The 19136-nt window shown below is 34.1% G+C and overlaps 1 protein-coding gene across 1 annotated transcript in view; it reads right to left on the minus strand.

The window, feature by feature from the left end:
* LOC114343127 (uncharacterized) overlaps positions 1 to 19136 on the minus strand; it is a 79891-nt gene that overhangs the window by 33558 nt on the left and 27197 nt on the right. The window contains exons 3-4 of the mRNA XM_028293938.2: positions 9680 to 9807; positions 5882 to 6112 (exon numbers count right to left, since the gene is read on the minus strand). Of these exons, the coding sequence (XP_028149739.1) occupies positions 5882 to 6112; positions 9680 to 9807 (359 nt within the window). The remainder of the gene's footprint in view (positions 1 to 5881; positions 6113 to 9679; positions 9808 to 19136) is intronic.

A 19136-nucleotide genomic window follows, 5' to 3' on the forward strand; every position in this document is an offset into this window, starting at 1 on the left:
TTCTAGTTTGCGTGTTGTGCGGGCAACTAAGTCCACGTCATCTGCATATGCCAAAATTTGGGATGATTTATTAAAAATATTTCCTCTGTTGTCTATTCGGGCATCTCTGATCGCCTTTTCCAGAGCTATGTTGAAGAGGAGACATGCCAGCGCATCTCCCTGTCACAGCCCAACATTCGTTTCAAACGCCTGTGATTGTTCGCCCTGTATTTCGACTTTGCAAACGACTTTACGCATTGTAGCCTTAACCAATATTATCAGTTTATCAGGGATGTGGAATTCATCCATGGCTTCATACAATTTATTTCTTAGGACACTATCATAGGCCGATTTAAAATCTACGAAAAGATGGTATGTGTCGATATTGAATTCATTGGTTTTTTCACAAAGCACTTAGCACAAAGATCTGGTCTGTTGTTGATCGACCAGGCCTAAAACCACTTTGATATTCTTCAAGAAACTCCTCTGAATGTGCACTTAGGCGACCATATAAGATACTCGAAAATATTTTGTAAGCTGTATTAAGGAGGGTTATTCCCCTATAGTTTCTACATTCCAATTGATCACCCTTTTTGTGTAGCGAGCAAACGATTCCAACACACCACTCTTCCGGGATTTGTTCCTCATTCCAGGCTCACAGTATTATTTTATATATTTGATTAGTCAGAGCAGCACCTCCATATTTAATAAGTTCCGCGGATATACCATCACTTCCTGGAAATTTATTATTTTTTAGGTGTTTTATTGCATCCCGTACTTCTTGAATTGATGGAGGCTCTAATGGTGTATTGTTGGTTGCTCCTGGGGGTGGTTGATTTGGATCTTCTACTTCGATGGTAAGTAGTTCTTTATAGTGTTCTACCCACCTTTTCAATATTTCTTCTTTTGTATTGAGTATGTGCCCCTCCCCATCTTTACATAGATTTTCCTGTTTTAATGTCTCAAGTTCTTCCAGTATTCTATTTTCATAAATTATCTTTTTTCTTCTATGAATGCACTTCTCTTCTCTTCTAAGGTCTTTATATTTTTGTCGTTTTTCTCGGGTTCTTCTTTGCTGCATCTGTTTATATGCATCGTTCTTTCTTCTTGTAATGTTCTCACACTCAGCATCGAACTAGTCATTGCGTGATGGTGGTTTTTCTGGCCCTAGAATATTATTTGCTGTCTTTAATATTACTTTTACACATTCCCATTGTTCGCTGATTGTTAGATTCTCATTAATTACGCAGTTAGTTTCGATATAGTTTTGAAACCTTTCTACCGTTTGCGGATTTTTGAGGAGTTCAATATTAAGGCGCGTTGTTTTGGTACTTCTCTCCTTCTTCGCGTTTGAGATTCTAGCTCGAATTCTTGTGCCAACTAGAAAGTGATCTGAACCAATCATTGGCGCCTCGATAGGTCCGGACATCCATCAAGTTTGAGAAGTGTCTAGCATCTATGATCACATGATCAATTTGGTTGTTCGTTAATCCATCCGGCGAGGTCCAAGTTCCCATCTGTATTTTTTTGTGTAGAAAACATGTGCTTCCTACGATCACGTTCTCTGCTGCTGCGAAGGTGACTGCTCGGTGTCCATTCGAATTGGTATTATTATGGAGACTATATTTAGCGATGTGCGGTAGAAAATGGTGTATTATAAATCTGTAAAATGAAATTGTTTCTCCGAAAACAGTTGCAACTTTGCAACCGAGGTTAAATTTCTCACCTTTAATAGCATCATTCAGTTATAAGCTCTCACTAGACGTCTCATTTGTCATTCTACCAGTTCTAATAACATAGAAGTTATATTCGCGGACAGACAGACAGACGGACACACAGGCATGAAATCGGAAGTATGTATTTGTTTTCGTCTTGCTAAGGCGCGTCGAATAATATATCGCTTGTACTATTTCGGCCAAAGTTCTAGGTCAAATTTCATCCTCACCCTTAATACCATCCTTGGGTTGTAAGCTTTTATTTAATTCCTCATTTGTCATGTTATCTTTTCTAATGATAATTAGTTTTGTTACGGTCTTTGTCACATACAGACATGGACAATTCAAGGTTTTTACTTTTTTTCAAAATGGGTGAAAACAATAACAAATTACGGATAACAAATAAATGTAATTTGATACATAATACATAGTAACAAATTGTCTAAAATCTCGATCCAACATGTATTCCAATATAAAATATACACCCACAGTCAATGCACTCTTGCGTGTATAAATTCAAATTTTATAAAAAGTTTCAAAACCCTTGTTAAGAAAACAATAACATTAAAGAAACAAATCATTAACAGATAATAACTAATGCGGAAGGGGATATGTTTAGGTTCATATTTACGAAGAAACTAAGAAAACATCACGTCTGGTTTTGGATAATACTGAACGAAAAGTGTAAATAACGTCTCGTGGCAATATATCGAAAAATCTCGGAAAAATAGCATACAAGAAAAGATATAGGTACCTGAATGTAAGGACTGCAAGGTAATAATAGTGATATAGTAAGTGTTGGATTATCTCATGGTAGACAAATTAAACTTGTACTCTGGACTGTCAAATATTTATATGTGAATAAAATATAACTAAATTTATAACTATTGGGACCGTGCAAGTTCGGAAAAGCGACACATGGTTTCATAGCTCGGCAACATTTTTAGCACTTTGAATTATATTGGCCAATTATATTGTCCTGGTTACTGGATAACTATTGTCAAGGCAATAGCCCAAAAAAGAATAAGAAGAAATAGTAAAATTGAGGTTATGTTATTAAAAGGTAAACATTGTACTACAAGCAAAATACACTTAATTAAATTCACTTTAATAATTGCATATCATATCAATATTGTGGAGCAACATATAATTTTTACAATTTATAACACATCATTTGCGAAATCCCATTTTCTTCAATGACAGTAGGTATGAAATATACGTTAATTTGACAATTTCAATTTTATTAACAATATGAATAATTATTTAAGACATATATGTTAAGAAAGTTGCAAGATTTATCCGCTATACGCGCACGATCGCTTCTCGTATCTCCTTCAAGTACTTGCACACAGCGAATAACAATTTACAAAAGTGACAATTATAATCTAATTCAACGTGGAGGATTTCTTTTGGTTGTTATCAATATATAACTTCATCTCACCACCTTGCCCGTTCGAACACAAAACATACAGGAATGTAACAGACGTTATGTTGCCGCACTGCACTGGTTTTCCTAATGTTTATTCTGTAGAAAAATGTCCTAACAGTAAGCCAACAACATAATAATTTGCTTGTGTTGGACTTGGAAGTAAAAAAGCAAAACTAAGCCAAAATATCCGAGAGGACCATTCAAAATCAAGTAGTAGACGTTAAAAGATGAAAAACGGGGTATATTCAGGTCACGAAGAGCAGAAAAATGTAGTGCAACAAAAGGAAGTCCATAATACAATTTGGAAGTAGATGGCCGGTATCAATAGGGATACTGTTGAAATACTTGGAAAATCGTCAGGAAAGAAGTTTGAAATAAACAGATCGGGTGGTGGTCAAGAGAAATGAAGTATAAAATAGCCAAAAATAGAGCAAAGAAATTCAAAAGATCTTAATCAAATGTATCCGAGATGGAAAAGTACATTGACAGTTTGTTAAATGAATAATTTGACAGGAAACGAATTAACGGAAACAGTAGCAGCAATGGTCACCACAATGACAAAAGAGAAAGTGGTTCAAGAACTTCACAAAATAAAGAAAGGAAAAACAGTTGGACCAGATGGTATTGCTGGAATAGTGTGGAGAGAATTAGAAGAGACAGGAACAGGTTGATTAACAGGTTTATTTAAATTCAATTATGGAAGTTGGACAAATACCAGACGAATGGAGAAACAGTATATTAGTACCTGTTTACAAAAACACGGGAGATATAATAACTAAAGAGCCATAAAACTACTTAGTTACACCATGAAAATATGGGTAATGGATAAACGGATGCGTAAAGAAAAAGAAATATCCGATATTCAGTTTGACATTGCAAGGTATATCGTCAACGGAATGCAATTTTTATTATAAGGCAGTTGATGGAAATATACAGGAATACATAAACAAACGCTCATATGGTATTAGTTGATATTGTGACAGCATATGACAAGAGTCCTTCGAGAAACTCTGTGCTTAATATGAAGGGAGCCCACGGTGAATATGTAAATTGGGGAGTAACAACTACCGGGATACGGACGTTTCGCCCCCGCCGTTTCGCCCCCGACCGTTTCGCCCCCGCCGTTTCGTCCCCAGCCGTTTCGCCCCCGAACCGTTTCGCCCCCGAACCGTTTCGCCCCCGGGATTTTACCTAACATTTTTAACTAGTTGCATTGAGTTATAAATACAATGTTAGTAATACATTTACCTATTGATCATTTTTTGTTCTTAGCTTAGGTTAGGTTAGGTTAGGTCCGTAAATTATAAGTAAGGCAAAATTAGTTTTCTGAGAACAAAATCCTCTGTGTAAGAAAATATGTAAAATAATTTCTGAGAACAATTATGTATTAATCCTGTCTATCTACTATAAATATGTGTAACAAAGCACTTATAAGAAAAACAAACAAAAATGAGCAATAGGTAAATGTGTTATTAACATTGTATTTATAACTAAAACTAGTTAAAAATGTTAGATAAAATCCCGGGGGCGAAACGGCGGGGGCGAAACGCCCGTAAACCCAACTACCGTTATGACAGATGTGGGCACTGCTTAGTGCTTATTTAGTATCATTATTTTTGGATCAGATTACAGTGATACTACAGGCTAACATTCCCTGGTGCTTAATGTATGCTGCTGATGTAGTGTTGGTAAGAAATAGTCAAATCTACCTAGATCACAAAAACGAACACTGGAGACAAGCTCCTGAGGAAAAAGATTTAAAACGTATTATGACAAAAACAGAATATTTGTATTGATCATGATGAAGTTACTACATATAAGAGGATATCTTTGGTTGGATGGATGAAGTGGAAGGAAACGAGTGGTGCGTTGTGTGACAATAAAATGGTAATGAAGCTGAAGGGAAAATTCTATAAAACAGCCATAAACCAGCTATGATGTACGAAACTAAATGTTGAGCAGTTAAAAATATAGAAGAACAATGGATGCATGTGGCGGAAATGAGAATTCTTAAATGGATGAGTGGAGTGACAAAAAAAAGAATGTGTGTACTTTGTACGCACGTAAGAAGTTATACTTCTATTATACGATTTCAACAAAATAAATATACTTTGAACAGGTTATTTGTATTTTATTTAAAGATTAAATTAATTTTTACTTACTACTTTCCAAAAAATTTTATTAAAACAATACCAAAAATAAAAATAGAAAACACACGGATTCGAACCAGGAACCTCTCGATCTCCGGTCACACGCTCTAGCACTGAGCTATATTCCCTTTGCTTTGACAGGTTACAAGATTTCTCATACATACTGACAAATTTAATAGACCAAGTGAAGTATACAAAAATACTTTAAATATACTTACTATTATTATAAAATATCTTATTCTCGAGGAAGACAAATCCAAAGACACAAAAATTATAATAAATATATTTACTAAAAACACTAATAATATATTCTTTTCACGCACACCTTATTTGCACTACATAAAGATGTAGCGACTAATACCATACTGTCGGTGTGCGCATGCGCCAGGGAATGTAAAAAATTCACCCTCGTGCCTAAAGAAGTATAACTTCAAAAATACTTCCTCGCACTAATGTGGCACGCTGTATAATTAATGTCGAATTAAAGAAAATGATACGCTGTGTTATCGTGTATTATTATCCTACCTGTCTACCATTGTAACAAAGGTGTAGGAGTATCAGAAGGAATTTACTTACAGATATAATCTATAAACATAAAACGGACTTACCTCATTACAGTAACACCATCCATATTTCTGAACTTGGGTACTTGGTAGGTATTTTCACAATCGAGATCTTCCATAACCACTGCGCTGTCTGAATCGTTCAATGAGTCTAAATCGGGAAAAGCAAATTCCAGTTCAGTGATTTCTGCCTGCATCGGAATTTCTAGGCCATTGTCTTGAAGTCGATTTGACAATGTTTCGATTATTTTCTGCTGTCGCTGGATGATGGTTTCTCTGAAACAGGATTGTGAGTATTAACATAACTGATTTTATATGCACAACACCCCCTAAAGACTAGATAATTATTACGATTTATATTTCTATTGAATCCAATTTATATTTCCATTCCAATCCTGAAGATATCATGGACCGAGCATATAACAAACAACGAAGTCATGAGAAGAGTCGACAAAAGACTGGAAATATTGGAATCCATCAAGACACGAAAGCTGCAATACCTGGGGCATGTTATGCGTAATGAGAGATACAACATACTTCAATTGATTATACAGGGGAAAATCCAGGGCAAGAGAAGTGTAGGAAGGAGAAGAATCTCATGGTTCTCATCAATCGAACTATTCAGAGCAGCAGCATCTAAATGGTTCAAGTTCCTATCTCTGTAAAACTATTAAATTAGCAAATGCATTATCTCCGCATATTGATTTCTTTGTGAACGACTTTACTGCGTTTTCCACACAATTACATTTATATTTAACTTAATGTTCTAATTTCAAGACTGATTTGTCAATTTCAAAATGTTTTAGATATTTAGATTTTTTACTTTATATTATAGGACTAGCTCTCAATTGTTAAATGAGAACAAGTAATTTTATTTTTTTGTTGTTTATTATGTATTTACCAATTTTGTACCTACTAGCACTAGTTCGTATTTTGAATTGTTTTTATAATTTGTGTGGCATTTTAATTGTATCATGTACTAATGGACTTCGGTCCGTCAATAAATAATAAATAAATAAAAAAAGAGTGTCAAACATTAATTAGACCTGCTAAGAACACGACTATATTATTTGACTCACATCCTTCCAAGAGTCTTATTCCAGAAAAAAGTTCTTCAACAACTCTGTGGAATCAAATTCAATATCGTTCTTCCTTACACCAAAAGAACGTATGTATCAAGTTTCAAAACCCTGACTTTTCTGTTGTTAGATGCTCAGTCAGATACTCGCGAATCAGCCTACTGACTGCATCGTTCGACCTGAACCCTTTATCTTCATTTGTTAGGACCCAAACTCCGCTTCCTACACCCATGAAGGCTCGTAAAAATAAAATAAAGACGGCTTTTTAGATAACGTCAGTTGAGTCCTATTCAGATGACTTCTGAGGCTCCTAGATGCCTTACCGGTTCTACAGTCCCAACTCTTCCCATCCATCCCAGACTCTTTTATTAATGTACAGGGTTATTCACTATATTTTGACCCCCCTGTAAACTGCTTTATTTATAGAATTGGAAAAAAAAATGGTAAATACAAAAGTTATTCGATTTTTAAAATATGATCTTTTGACATATACAACATACTAGTGACGTCATCCATCTGGGCGTGATGACGTAATCGACTATTTTTTTAAATTAGAATAGGGGTCGTGTGCTAGCTCATTGGAAAGGTAATTCAATTCTCTATTCAGTAATATAAACATTAAGATAATTATTTATACAGGGTGTCCAAAAATAATTTTTTTATATAAATTAATTGACACAAAAGGAAGAATGTATGTAATTTATTTAATTTAAAATACATTTTACTGCTGTTAGAAAACAGAAATAAAAGTTTATTGCACAAATAAACATTGATTTTTGCTTAAATTCAATGTTCAAACTTCCAAGAGGCAGATGGGAGGCAGCTTGATCATTGAATTTAACGACGCTCTACACCTTCGTTGCGGGGTATGCCTCTCAGAGGAAAGGGGGGGGGGGGAAACTTATATGCAAGCGAAAGTTGGTAACAATGCATTTATAGCAGAATACTCAAATCATATGTTTCAGTATTGAATACTTTATAAAAATAAATTATAATAAATTACGGAATTTACGAAATAAGTTACGGAATTAATTATAATAAATAAATTAAAAATAAATGGTACGGTAAACAATCTTCATTTTTTAATATGTTATTCCTTAGAAAAAACCTTTAATTTAAGCAAAAATAATTAAAAATCGTAAATTTGGGTCAAAAGTTATTAACTTTTTAAGAATTCCGATAAGAGCCCATGTTAAAACTTAACTTTGACCCTTAATAGTAATTAAACGGCACGGTAAAACAATTTTTTAAAAATCAAGTCTTAGTTTTTTTAAGTAAAGTATAACATACTAAAATTCCATGCAAATCCTTAATTCTTTGCCGAAAGTGTAGAACGTCGTTAAGTGAAAAGTAATGTTTATTTGTTCAATAAATATTTATTTCTGTTTTTTGACAGGAGTATAATGTATTTTGAATTAAATAAATTACATACATTCTTCTTTTTGTGTCAATTAATTTATTTAAAAACATTATTTTTGGACACCCTGTATAATTAATCATGTTAATGTTTATATTACTGAATAGGGAATTTAATAACCTTTCAAATGAGCTAGCACTCGACCCCTATTCCCATTTAAAAAAATAGTCGATTACGTCATCACGCCCAGATAGATGACGTCACTAGTATGACATATATGTCAAAAAATCATAATTTAAAAATCGAATAACTTTTGTATTTTACATTTTTCTAATTCTGTAAATAAAGCAGTTTACAGGGGGTCAAAATATAGTGAATAACCCTGTACATACTACTTTACAAACATATTTTTATTCTATCACCCATTTATGAAATCAAAGAAAACTCATAAATGCTTTACGAATTCACTTATTTTTGACAGTACATATGACAGTGAACTCTAACACCACTTCATGTTTGTTCATCCTATTTATTAATGTCTCGAATCCTCGACCTTTTAGTTAGATGTCTGTGTTATTGAACTCTAACATCCTCCACATTCGCCTACCCAAAATTTTCTTCCTAGTTACCCGCACATTAAGACGAATCTCTCGCCTTGCTGGTAGTATTTCTAGGGTATGTGTACGCCCTGCACTTCTCACTTATCACTTGCATCAGTTTTCTTCCTACCTACTTACCGCTTCATACTTCCCCAAACAAAGTTGTAAGTAGCGGGAAATCACAACATCAAAAATACTTGCGACAAGATTTAGGGTGTCCAGATTTATGACAATTTAGGGTGTCCAGTACTTGTTAAGTTGTAAGATTTTTGTCGTCCTGATGCTCTATGGTTTATCCTATACGCATTCGGACGCGCATAACCCATCTTCTATTACTCAAATGAATGACAAAAAATTTATCATTGGCTGTTGACTGAAATGTGACCTAATTTCATTGCATAACAAACATAAAAATATTGTACACATTTGAGTCATCTTTCCCTTGGTTTTCCGTGCCTGGCCAGGCCAAAACTTTAGAGAGTTTCAACCTCACCTGAAGTTTTCCCCTTCCGGGGCTCCACTTCAAGTAGTAGTAACTACGTGGTTATGTAAGCCATGTTCACTCAGCCTCTTTGCCGGCTCTTTTTCTTCACTTTGACTGAACATGTGTGTTGTATTCCACTTCCTTAGCAGTTAGCACTTATTTATTCCACTTCCTTATGAAGCAGTTATCCTATTTTATATGGAGCTTCCACAACTAAGGGCTTGATTTCCAGGCCCGTCTTCTTGTCGAATTGTTTTTAGTTGTCTTACCAAAGGCTGTTTACAGATCTGCAAAAAAAACAGGGAATACTAATTTAATAATTACCTGATATTCAACATCGTTGATATGTCTTTTTGTTTCCGAATCAGTCTTGACTCAAAAAGGAGGAGCTTTGAACTAAGGGCTTTCAGTTGATCACTTTTTTCGCGTTCGATGCGGGATATCATGATTTCCTGAAAATTATTTAACTTAAATACATAATACAAACTATTGTATAGTTATTACTTAAATATAAACACTGCACATATTCGCTATGTGCAAGTACTTAAAGGGGATACGAGAAACGATCGTGCGCTAGTAGCGGAGAAATCTTATAACTCTCTTAAGGTACTAGTACACTTTAAAAGACCAAAAATAAGCATTTTTTCAAGATTTTTTTCTGGGAACCTTTATTAGAAATGAACATAAAACTTTTTACATATTAATATATAACTCTTAGAGAATACAAAAAATATAAGTATCTTTTTTCATTTATGCACGTACACTAATATTGTAGAGGGCGCCAAAGTCGAGGCCTCGAAAAAAAGTAGTTGACGATGGCGGACAGTTAATCTCAGGATTGGGAACTCTGAAACAAAAATACATAAAAACATCTCCTTGTACGGTACTTGAAAAAGGAAGGTTTCTTACGGTGACTATTTACCACCGTTAGTGAAAAATTCCGCAAAAAAAGATTTTACGGAAAGGACCCCGCACAAACCTTATGGAAAATAGGTCCCAGTGGATTTCGTTCATACTTTGGGAAAATGCTCTTTGAAGCATCCTGATAAAAAGTTCTCATGGGCACAACTCAATCGTATGAAGCATTTTTAAGATATAGAGCCCCAAACTCGGAAAATTCTAAGATTTGCGGGGTATTCCAATTCCGTGAGTTACTGGTTATTTGGCAAAATGTAGAAGTTTGGATCAAGAAAAAGTACTAGTAGTCGAGGATTTTTTTCCTGGCTATCTAATGGCGACCTTTGCTTTGACCTTGACCTTCAACGGACGTCATCTTCTAGAGTTTCGAGGGTTTTAGGCATTAAATTGATATAAACAGATTACTCATGGGTTTTTGGAATCGCAAAACACGAATATGCCATCAGAATTGACCTCCGGATGACGTGGTGGCCAGGGCCACTGTAAGGGACGTCATCTTCTAGAGTTTTTATGGTTATCGGCATTTAATTGATGCAAATGAATTACTGGAGGGTTTTTTGAGGTTGCCAAACACGAATTGCCACCAGAACCCACTCCCGGAGCACCTGGTTTTCAAGGTCAATGAAAGAAGCTCCTGGAGTTTCGAGGGTCTTTGGTACTACATTGATGCAAACGGATTACTCATAGGTTTTTGGAGTTGCTGAGCACGAATACCCCATTAGAACAGACATTGGAGTACCCGGTGTCAAAGGCACGTCATGCTTTGGAGATTCGAGAGCTTTCGGTATTAAATTAATGTAAACTGATTACTCACAGGTTTTTGGGGTTGCTGAACGTGAATTCGATATCATATCCGATCCACGGAGCACCTGGTGCCTAAGGCAGGTCTTCTTCTGGAGTTTCGACAGGTTTCGGCATTAAATTGATGCAGATGGGTATTACTCATTAGTTTTTGGGGCTGCTAAACACAAATACGCCATCAGAACAGACACCGAGATACCTGGTGCCTAAGGCACGTAATCTTCTGGGGTTTTGAGAGTTTTCGGTACTAAATTGATGCAAGCGGATTACTCTTCTGGTTTTGGGGTTGCTGAACACGTATATGACTTAGATAAACCTAAGAGTAATCCATTTGATTCCTCCGAAACTCCAGAAGATAACCTGTCTTAGGCACCAGGTGCTCCTGTGTCTGTGCTGATCACGTATTCGTGTTCAGCAACCCCAAAAACCTATAACTAATCCGTTTGCATTAATGTAGTACCAAAGACCCTCGAAACTCTATGAGCTCCTTTCATTGGTGTGAGTCTGTTCTGGTGGCATATTCGTGTATATCTCAAAAAACCCTCCAGTAATTCATTTGCATCAATTAAATGCCAAAAACCATCGAAACTCTAGAAGATGACGTCCCTTGCAGAGGCCCTGGCCACCACGTCATCCGGAGGGCAATTCTGATGGCATATTCATGTTTAGTGATCCCAAAAACCCATGAGTAATCTGTTTATATCAATTGAATGCCGAAAACCCTCGAAACTCTAGAAGATGACGTCCGTTGAAGGTCAAGGTCAAACTAAAAGTCTCCATTGGATAGCCAGGAAAAAATCCTAGACTACTAGTACTTTTCCTTGATCCAAACTTCTACATGTTGCCAAATAACCAGTAACTCACGGAATTGGAATACCCCGTAAATCTTATAATTTTCCGAGTTTGGGCCTCTATATCTTGAAAATCCTTCATACGATTGAGTTGTGCCCATGAGAACTTATCAGGATGCTTCAAAGAGTATTTTCCCAAAGTATGAACGAAATCCACTGGGACCTATTTTACATAAGGTTTGTGCGGGGTCCTTTGAAAAAATTTTGTGAAAAATCTCCGGTTTTTTCTCAGTTTTTCATGGTTACAAAATATTTATTTTTTATATTTTGGTCAAATTGTGGTTAATTGTCACGTAAGAAACTTTCCTTTTTCAAATGCAGTACGATATTTTTGTTTCAGGTATCCCAATACTGAGATTAACTGTCCGCCATCATTTTTCGAGGCCTCGACTTTTGCGCCCTCTACAATATTAGTGTACGTGCACAAATGAAAAATGATATATTTTTTGTACTCTTAAGAGTTATGAAAAAAATGTTTATTTTTGGTCTTCTAAAGTGTGCTAGTACCTACCTTAAATAATTCATATTGTCAATTGAAATTGTCATATTGACATATTTCATACCTACTGTCATTGTGAATGAAATGAAATATATAAATAATAAATCAAATATGATTTGCAATTATTAAAGTGATTTTAATTAATTGTATGTTACTTGTAATACTGCATTTTAATAAGTAATTTTATTTACTACATACAATGTTTACCTTTTAATATCATAACCTCAATCTTACTTTTTATTCTTATTCTTTTTTGGGCTATGGCCTTGAAAATTATCCAGTAACCAGGGACCAGGACTAATATAATTAAAAGTGCTACAAATGTTGCTGAGCTATGACACTAAATGTCGATCTTCCGGACATACATGGTCCCAATATTAAAGAAATCTAACAGACGTTTTAAATTTAAATCAGTCAGATTCGTTTAATTGCACCTAATATCAATCAATTATATGTGAAGAGTTGGGATAGAGTGTGGAACCTAATAAATATCTTTGAAACGAAAAAGACGATTTTCATGAAACTTTCATGCAGGTACAATGACACACAACGCATTTGATGCCATATTTTTGTTACTGTGGATATAGTGTGGAGCAAAGAGAAAATACCCAATCAGTGGAAAGAAGCTAAAAAAGGAGACGTTACAGAATGTAGAAATTACAGGGGAATAGCTCTACAAGATACAGTATATAAGATTCTGGCCATATCAATTAGAAATAAAATTAAAACAAAAGTTGAAAATTGTCTAGGTGAATATCAAGCGGGTTTTAGAGTATACAGATCGGTAATAGACCAAATTTTTGCAATGAAACAATTTTATCTAGCTCATATGAATTCAACCTAGCATTAAATATTTTATTTATTGATTTTACACAGGCATACGATACCATAAAAAGAAATAAAGTATATGAAACGCTAGAATATTTTGAATTTCCACAAAAATAGTAAGATTGACTAAATGCATACTCAGTGATATTATTTATTTATTAAGCGCAACAGGCCTTGTAGGCCTAGGGCTAAAATGTTTACATTTCTGATTACATCTTCTTCTTCTTCTTCTCGTTGTCCTTATGCCCTATAAGAGCGTCGGACTTTGGTATCACATATCCATCTTTTACCCATTTCTTCCGGTCTCCTGCCATTTCCTTCATCTGTTGCACTGTTTTCCCTCTATTTGTCCCGATTTCCTCGATTTGTTCCATCCACCCCTTTCTAGGTCTGCCCCTTCTTCTTTTCCCCTGTCTTTTGGCATCTGTCACCTTCTTTACTAGTCTGTTCTCGTTCATCCTATTTATATGTCCAAACCAATTCAGTTTTCTTTTTTCAATTTTTTTCTCTATTGGTTCCTGACTTAGCACTTTCTGATTACATATATAATATAATAAATAAATCAATATAACTTACATAACTTATAAAACTTATAAATTTTATTTAAATACGTCTTTTTATACACTCCTTCACCACCTCTCTCCATCTCCTTCTGTCCAATGCTAGTTCTTTCCATCTCTCAATGTTACTTTTCTTCAAGTCTTCATATACACTGTCCTTCCATCTTTTCCTTGGCCTGCCTTTCCTCCTCTTTTGTATTGGTTTTCATGAGAGTACCATTTTTGGCATTCGTTTACTTCCCATTCTCTCTATGTGCCCCAAGTATCGTATTCTCTGTGCTTTGATCGTCGTCGTAATCGTTGGCTCTTGATATAGTTCTTCCAATTCTTTATTGGTTCTTCTTCTCCACTAACCTTCTATTTTCACACCTCCAATTGCTCTTTGCATTTTTCTGTCCCATCTTTCTAAAAGGTCTGTTTCTGACTTTTTGAGCACCCATGTCTCGCTTGCGTATGTTACTGTAGGTCTGATAACAATCTTATAAATTCTTATTTTTGTTTTTCTTGATACATATTTGGATTTCAATAATGTGCGTAATGCTCCATATTTTTTATTTCCTTTAGCTATTCTTGCCTTTATCTCCCCTTCTTCATGACCATTTTCATCTATTTTGGCTCCCAGGTAAATAATTTCTTTGGCTCTTTTGAACGAGTATGTTTTTTCTCCATCTATTTGTACTATGATGTTATTCTCTTTTTCTTTTTGGATCTCTCCCATTATCATATACTTTGTCTTTTCTTCATTTATTTTAAGTCCGAATTTTTTGGCTTCTGTTATTATGTTTTTCATTAACTTTTGTAGTTCTTTTTTGCTTGTTGCTAATAGCGTCAGATCATCTGCAAATGCTATGCATTGGTGGCCGTTTTTAAATATCGTTTCTTGAATGTTTATTCTGCTTTTCCTGATTATTCCTTCCAATGTTAGATTGAATGCCATTGTTGATAGTGGGTCTCCTTGTCGTAATCCTTCCTTGGTTTCAAACTTTTTGGATGTATACCCTTTCCAAGCTATTTCGTTTGTTGTGTTTTCCATCGTCATCTTTATCATCCTGACAATTTTACTTGGTATCCCCAATTCTTTCATCAGTTCGTACATCTGCTGTCTATTTACTGTGTCGTAAGCCTGCTTAAAGTCTATGAACAAAGCATATAGTACTGTTTTATGTTCATAACAGGTAGTCTGTATTTCTTTTAAGGCAAATATTTGGTCAGTCGTTGATCCGTTGTTTCTAAAACCTGCCTGGTATTCCCCCAGTATTTTTTCCGAATAATGACTTAGCCTTTTTCTTATACTTTGTGCCAAGATTTTATAAACTATTTCTAATAGTGCGATGCCTCTGTACATACTCAGTGATACTAAAAGTAAAGTTATGACAGAAGGACGGGTTTCGGATAAGAAGCTTTATCACCAATAGAGGCCTGCGACAAGGTGACCCGTTATCAACAGATTTCTTCAATTTAAATTTACGAGAATGCAACATCTATACTAGAGGCACAATATATCATCACAGGCATCAATGTGTAGCATACGCAGATGATACTACCTTAATAACAAGGAGACCTGCAGAATTAAGATAAATATTTAATAGACTAGAGATAACAGCCAAGGAATATGGTTTAGAAATAAACGAAGAAAAAACCAAATACACTGCGCTTCAGAGAAAACGGGCACCCCAAAAAATGGGTAATTTTTGATGTCTCGTATCTCCTAAACCTGTTGTCCGATTTAAGTAATATTTTTAATATGTTATAGGATTATTCCTTAACAATATCGCTGTAATAATATTGTTGCTAAACAGGTAAATTTTCATTGTATACCGGGTGTATGAATCAAACTGTGTTTTTTTTTTTTATAGTTCGCAACACTCTGTGGCATATTCTAGCATTTATAAAGTACTGAAATTAAAACCCGACTATAGCCTCAGGTTTTCTTAACGTTCTGTTTTTTTTATTCATTCTCTTATGTTGGATAATACAAAAGTTAGGTACTTTAACAACTAGCCATGTTCTTCATTAGTGCAGAGTGTTTCTAATAAGCGCGACAAACTTTAAGGGGTAATTCTACATTAAATAATAATGACAGTTTGCTTTATAATCGTATGTCCACAGATGCTTCGTTTCCGAGATAAGAGATGTTGAATTTTTTCTTACAAACTGACGATTTATTTATTGCTTTAAAACCGGTTGAGATATGCAAATTAAATTTGGTGGGGTTTAAGACATAATTGTTGCGCATTTTTTGACATGCAATTAAGAATTTTATGTTCACCATTGGCGCGCATGCGGGTAATATGACCGATCATACTGCCCGTATGAACGCCAACGGTGAATATAAAATTGTTAAATGTATGTCAAAAATGTGCAATAACTACGTCTGATATCCCACCAAATTTCATTTGCATATCTCGGTTTTAAAGCAATAAATAAATCGTCAGTTTGTAAGAAAAAATTCAACATCCCGGATCTGGGAATGAAGCATTTGTGGACGATTATAAAGCAAATTGTCATTATTTTTTAATGCAGAATTACTCCTTAAAGTTTGTCGCACTTATTTAGAAACACTCTGTACTCATGAAGAACATGGCTAGTTGTTAAAGTACCTAACTTTTGTATTATCCAACTTAAGGGAATGAATAAAAAAACAGAATATTAAGAAAACCTGAGGCTATTGGAGGAAGTGACAGTAAGTGACTTGCTGTTGCGTTTAGTAAATTTCAATTCCCGACTTATCATCGACTTATTTCGTATGCTTTAAATGATGACGCACGGGTAAAGATTCGCGGACTCAACTGTATGAGGATATTCAATAACCAGCTGGGTTTGAATAAAATAATAAAATATTTAGATCAAAATAACTAATATGTAAACAATTAACAATGGTTCTAAACAATTTAACAGCCACAAAATATTTAGATTCTGAAGTAAATAGCGTTTTCTAACTCCATCTAATCCAAGACACTTGGAACCTGTAAACCCATTGTATTAAAATACTTTCTTTTTTATGGTTAATGAACATTCCCATCACACTATTATTCCTATTATCACCGTGACATAACTTAAGGTAAATACCTATTCATTTTTTTAATGAGAACAATATAAAATACTCTACACAAAGCTTTAATTATATTTAAAGAATCTCATTATAACATTTTAAAGGTCAGTAGTATGTGAGACATTAAACTCTATTAAATGAAAAATATTATGAAAATAAGAACATATATAAACATTTAAATCCGTTTTAATATACAAAGTTTAGTAAGTACAAACTGCACGATAAAAAGTGTTTCAAGTTAATAACCAGTAAACAGTATTATGTATGTCGATGGCCTATGCGCAAAATGTCATAGGTATCTGCAATAATCAAACTATTCAGGAGAAACTAAAAACTTTTGGAGTTACAGAGACCTATTATAATTAATACAATTTAAATAAAACTCTACTATAAGTTTTTTCAATTTTATAGACAATTGATTATGTTCAAAATAAAAGAGCTAAAAAGAACTACAACGTTAACGGGATTTTATTGTCTCATATGGTCAATAGACCTCTAAATTTGAAAAAACCGCGGAGTGTTACCATTTAAATGGGTGCATTTTTGAGAAAGGAGTGAATTAGTCCCTAGGCACAGGGTGAATTAGAGTGAGTTCTATGCACATTTGGTACAAACACGAGTACAGGAAAATTGTTCCAGGTTAAATTTACTATCGAAATATCAAATTTTAAAGTCAAAAATAATTTTTTTACAAAAACATATTCAAAAGAAAAGCACGAAAAAAACACGAAAGAAAGCCATTTTGTTTTTTGCCTCATAACTTTTTTCCACAGGGATATAGGTAGAGGCATTGCTTCTGCGAAAAATAACTTCCATCCTTCCTCTTTAAAATGAAGTTTGGTAAAAGTCTCTAGGGTGTATAGTTTCCGAAATAGGATTTTTCAAAGTTCGCCTCTCACAGCATTTTTGAGCCATTTTCCCCATTATTTCGCAAACATTGTTCTGTAATTTTTTTCTACGCATTTCTAGGTATATGCAATGGTGCATTTAGTAGAAAGAGAAGTCAATTACCTTTCAAATGGTCTATTGCATAAGATTATACGGCTCTTTTCAAGCAAGTTATGCTTTTTCAAGGTTTTATACTTTTAATGATTTTTGATATTTTTAATGATTACTTTTTAAATTTCTCATTATGACTTTCTTTCTTGTACATTTATTGTTTCTTTTTTAAACAAGAGGAGTGATTCAAATTTACCGCGCCGTAATGCTTGTTTCTAATTGGTCCAACCGCAGGCAAGTTTAGTCAACTGTTATTAAATTTTGACACTAATGACATTTATGAAATTTTGGCACTTGTCATTTTATAGGTTAATTAAGTATATCGGCGATTTTTTGTGTTTTTTGCATTATTCCTTTAAATTTTAGATTTTTAGTCTACTTTTATATAAAAACAGTTGTTTTTAAAACTCTTTAGCGATGTGTTAGTATAATATAATATGTATGGATTATCATCGAAAGCTGATATGATCAACGAAAAAACAAGATGAATTTGGTGACTTTTCTAGTAACTTTCTTGGGTGTGAATCTGTCTTTTTAGTTTACTCCTCTTGGTTAAAAATCAACTACACTCCATCTAATTTACTTACCGTTGCACGTCATTATTTACGTTAGAGATCTAAGTTGACATTGTTGCCCAATTACAAAAAATTCTTGAATTCATTTTAAATCAAATACATCACACAATTTTTGTGGAAGTGGATTATACAGCAAAACAAATTAATATTCAATGTAAATAAATAAAAACTTTAGCAATAGAAAACAAGAATTAAGTTATAATCTTACGTTAAAGTACATAATAAAAACAGTAAATATAATGAAACAAATACTTATAGTAAAGAATATAAACAAATATGAAGTGTCATCGCCGCAACTGTCAAATAAATGTTATCAATTTATGCCAAAATATCACCTTCGTTCGATTATAGTTACAGTGTATTCCGAACAAATGTGCTTCATAAAAACGCTTTATAATCCATTTATACAAATTAAATGAAACATATTATTTTGTATGTCTGTAATTTAACATTAATATAAATCTATAAATATTATTTCTACGCGTATATAATAAAATATGCCTAGTGGCTGTAACGCCAGTGTACTCGGCAAAGTGATTCTAAAAAAGAACACACCTACCGCCTAAATATTTCGTGTTGGTATCATGTGACGTCTCGGGCTATGACGCGGATGACGTGCAACGGTAAGTAAATTAGATGGAGTATATAGGTATATTGTGGTGCAATACAAAAAAATATTATTTTCTTTACTTTAAAAT

This window comes from Diabrotica virgifera, chromosome 3, assembly GCF_917563875.1.
Source record: "Diabrotica virgifera virgifera chromosome 3, PGI_DIABVI_V3a".
NCBI lineage: Eukaryota > Metazoa > Arthropoda > Insecta > Coleoptera > Chrysomelidae > Diabrotica > Diabrotica virgifera.